At 45.0% G+C, this 3664-nt stretch overlaps 2 protein-coding genes across 2 annotated transcripts; both read left to right on the top strand.

Annotated features, from left to right (window-relative positions):
• Positions 1-393: 393 nt before the first annotated feature.
• On the top strand, positions 394-1998 carry LOC122320844. The gene is made up of 2 exons (XM_043209330.1): positions 394-918; positions 1060-1998. The coding sequence occupies exons 1-2, from the start codon at positions 394-396 to the stop codon at positions 1996-1998; spliced, it is 1464 nt and encodes a 487-aa protein (XP_043065265.1).
• Positions 1999-2305: 307 nt separating this feature from the next.
• On the top strand, positions 2306-3347 carry LOC122320853. The gene is made up of 2 exons (XM_043209339.1): positions 2306-2694; positions 2788-3347. The coding sequence occupies exons 1-2, from the start codon at positions 2418-2420 to the stop codon at positions 3024-3026; spliced, it is 516 nt and encodes a 171-aa protein (XP_043065274.1). The 5' UTR covers positions 2306-2417; the 3' UTR covers positions 3027-3347.
• Positions 3348-3664: the final 317 nt, after the last annotated feature.

Raw genomic sequence — 3664 nt, 5'->3', positions numbered from 1 at the left:
GAGCAAAGTTATACCACGGTTTTTTGTGCTATTTTGGATGCCTACGATGCCCTGCTGACAACAACAAATACTGATACAACAGTTGGAGCTCCGAGCCATAATTCTACGGTGGTTTCTACAGCAGTGTCCTCAGTTCAGCTCCCTAAGTTACCGGTTCCCACTTTTTCTGGCAAACATACAGATTGGCCAGCATTTTTTGATGTATTTTCACAGCTTATAAACGAGAATACGGCACTTTCTAGCATTCAAAAATTCCATTTTCTTAAGCAAGCTTTGCCAGGTGATTGCGATCAGGATGTCCAGCAAATGGATTTGACGGAAGCAAACTATGCAGTGGCCTGGAATCTCATCGTTAGGAGGTATAATAACCCAAGGTTGTTATTCAAGCACCATATGAATGCCCTATACGACTTGCCTGTCATCGTCAAGGAATGTTCAACGGAATTCAAGCACCTACTCAACGTCACCAATGTGTGTATAAACGAATTCAAGCGTCTCAAAATCGCAATCTCAACTTGTGACCATTGGATAGTGCATCATCTCGCGATGAAACTCCCATCAACTTCTCTCCAAGCCTGGGAGCATCACCTGGGCAGCTCAGGAGAAATTCCAACCTTTTCGATGTTCGAAAATTTTCTAAACAATCGCCTTGTCAGCATCGAAATGATAGAAAGTCGCAAAGGGAACCCATTAGCAAAACCCACATCGGTACAAAATGCATCGCATAAATCGTCATACAAGCTTCCGAACAACTCTAACAACAATAACATACATAAACGTGGCAGCTACCATACCACGAGCGGTACCAATTCCGCAATGCGTTGCACTCATTGTAGTGGCAACCACATTTTAAGGCGTTGTCCAGAGTTCTTGTCTAAAGATTGTTTTGCTCGAAAACTGATAGCGGAAAACACCAAGGTTTGTCTGAATTGTTTAAGCCCTTCGCATAACTGGTCTCAGTGCAGTAGTACAAAGAATTGTTCTCAGTGTGGTCAACGGCACCACACTCTTTTACATTTTCCTAGTCAGCCTAATAATGCTAGATCTAATGTTCTACAGCATCAGTCAACGAGGGATTCATCCTCATCGGCAAGCTCAATTCAAGCCAACACAACTCAGCTCGTGAGTGCAATGGCCTCGTATAAGTCACCCACAGTGATTCTAGCGACGGTACTGGTTCGACTACACAACAACATCACTGGTCAGTCTATGATAGTACGCGCTTTAATTGATCACGGCTCCGAGGGAACTCTTGTTACGGAAAATGTCGTCCAAGACCTTGGACTAAGGCGATTCCCTGTTTCTGCTGAAATCACGGGAGTTGGCGAAAACTCAACAAATAAGTGCAAGCATCGCACGGGGTTTACATTAAGCTCATGTATACACCCTCAGTTCCAAATGTCAGTGGATACGGCGTTTGTGCTTCGCTCTTTAACATCGCCTCTGCCAAGGACGAATATTTACCTGCAAAACTGGTCGCATATCCAAGGACTCGAATTGGCAGATCCTACCTTTACGCGATCCGGTCGAATCGACTTGCTGATTGGCGTGGATGTCATACCTCAGCTCATGCTGTCTGAAGTTCGGAAGGGAGCTCAGGATCAACCAATAGCTCAGCGCACGCAACTGGGTTGGATTGTATTTGGTAAGACAAACCAAATATTTTCGCATGCCATATCCATTCGATGTCATCAGACAAATTTGGAGTCTTTGGTCAATATGTTTTTTGAACTAGAGATAATTCCCGAAACTCGACAGTTGACAGCAGAAGAACAATGGTGCGAGGATCATTTCAAACGCACGCATACACGTCAACCCAATGGGAAATATATGGTTCGGCTCCCATTCAAGACGCAGTTCGATTCCTCGCAAGTTCTTGGGAAATCTCGGCAAATAGCCCTTAATCGCTTCCATATGTTGGAGCGCAAGTTTCAAAAACAACCAGCGTTACATCAGCAATATTCAGCCGTCATCCAAGAGTATTTTGATCTCAACTAGATCATCGAAGCTGCAAGCACTGAGGAGCAACATCGGACTCACACGCCATTGGGGCAGGTCGGTTTTGCGGCATGCACTCTGCCTCATCACGCTGTACTAAAGGAGGAGAGTACCACCACCAAATTACGCGGGGTCTATGATGCGTCTTGCAAAACTTCCAATGGCCGTTCTCTCAACGATGTCCTTTGTACAGGTCCCGCGTTGCAGAATGATCTTGGGGGAGTCATACTAAACTGGCGCATGCATCGATATGTTTTTGCGGCAGATATCCAAAAATGTACCGATGCATAGACATGCACCCGGATGATGCCCAGTTTCAACGGATTTTTTAGCGAAACGAACAGGATCAAATTCAGGAATATTGTTTAACTACAGTGACCTTTGGAACTGCGTCGGCTCCATATACGGCCATCAGGATTATGCATCAACTAGCTCAGGATGAAAGTGTGAGATATCCATTGGCACAACATGTACTGCAAAAGGAAATATATGTGGACGACGTTCAAAGTGGTCATGACACCGTTGATGGAGCCATCAAAATTCGAGAGGATCTAATTGCTGCACTTCAATCCGCTGGCATGTGTCTCAGGAAATGGGCATCTAATCATCCTGACTTGCTGGTTAACATTGCGCAAGAACATATGTCGAATTCAACCATTTTAGAAGTCGACAATCATGATTCAATAAAAACACTTGGTTTGTATTGGCATCCTAAAAGAGATGTTTATGGCTTTCATATAAAATTCAAAATTAGTCAAGAATTTACTAAACGAGCATTACTTTCCACAGTGGCCCGGTTGTACGATCCATTAGGATTTATTGTGCCAGTTATCACAACTGCCAAAGCAATTCTGAAGGACGTCTGGAGTGTTCGTATTGAACGTACTGCTGGAGTTTCCTCGCCATTAGAGTGGGACGAAACACTTCCTCTAGATTTACGAGAACGCTGGAACGATTATATCACGAGATTACCAGATGTCGAGGCAATCCAAGTACCTCGGTGGTTAATGTTCAACGTAGCAGTCTAAAATCTCTTCAACTCCATGTATTTAGTGACGGATCGACCATTGCATATGCTGCGTGTGCGTATCTCAGAGTTCAATGGATGGATGATACTGTACATACTCATTTACTTACTGCACGTAGTCGCGTTACACCCACGAAGCCAATGACAATTCCGAGAGTGGAGCTTTCTGGTGCCCTGTTAGCCACCCAGCTGGCAAAGTGGTGCTGCCAACAGCTACATTTCCAAGACCAAGCAATGTCGCTTCATTTTTGGTCCGATGCAATGATCATACTGTACTGGATTAATGGAGATCCAATGCGCTTGAAGACTTTTGCTGCCAATCGAGTGGGACAAATTTTGCAATCAAGCGTACCGTCGCAGTGGCGACACGTGCCCACTGATACGAACCCCGCAGATTGCGCCACCCGTGGTCTTACCCCAACGCAGCTGGCAAATCACGATTTGTGGTGGTGTGGCCCACCATGGTTACAGCTACCGGATACGCAATGGCCAACTAATCGCTTGGATCCACCGGAGGATAACGTTGCCAGAGCTGAGCAGCGAGATCTTAAAAAATCAACACTCACTTGTACCACTTCGATTGATGAATCAATCATCACCTCATTTTCTTCCTATAACAGACTCATCTTTGTTGTGGCC

Source organism: Drosophila ficusphila, unplaced genomic scaffold (assembly GCF_018152265.1).
Source record: "Drosophila ficusphila isolate 14025-0441.05 unplaced genomic scaffold, ASM1815226v1 contig_846, whole genome shotgun sequence".
In the NCBI taxonomy this organism is placed as follows: domain Eukaryota; kingdom Metazoa; phylum Arthropoda; class Insecta; order Diptera; family Drosophilidae; genus Drosophila; species Drosophila ficusphila.
Note: the sequence above shows the minus strand (reverse complement) of the source record. Positions and strands in the feature narration are given on the sequence as shown.

Coding starts and splice junctions, on each gene's coding strand:
- LOC122320853 (XM_043209339.1), top strand. CDS start 2,418: ATGCATCAACTAGCTCAGGATGAAAGTGTGAGATATCCATTGGCACAA. Junction 2,695..2,787: donor TGATTCAATAAAAACACTTG/GTTTGTATTGGC, acceptor TACTTTCCACAG/TGGCCCGGTTGTACGATCCA.
- LOC122320844 (XM_043209330.1), top strand. CDS start 394: ATGAATGCCCTATACGACTTGCCTGTCATCGTCAAGGAATGTTCAACG. Junction 919..1,059: donor TGATAGCGGAAAACACCAAG/GTTTGTCTGAAT, acceptor AATGTTCTACAG/CATCAGTCAACGAGGGATTC.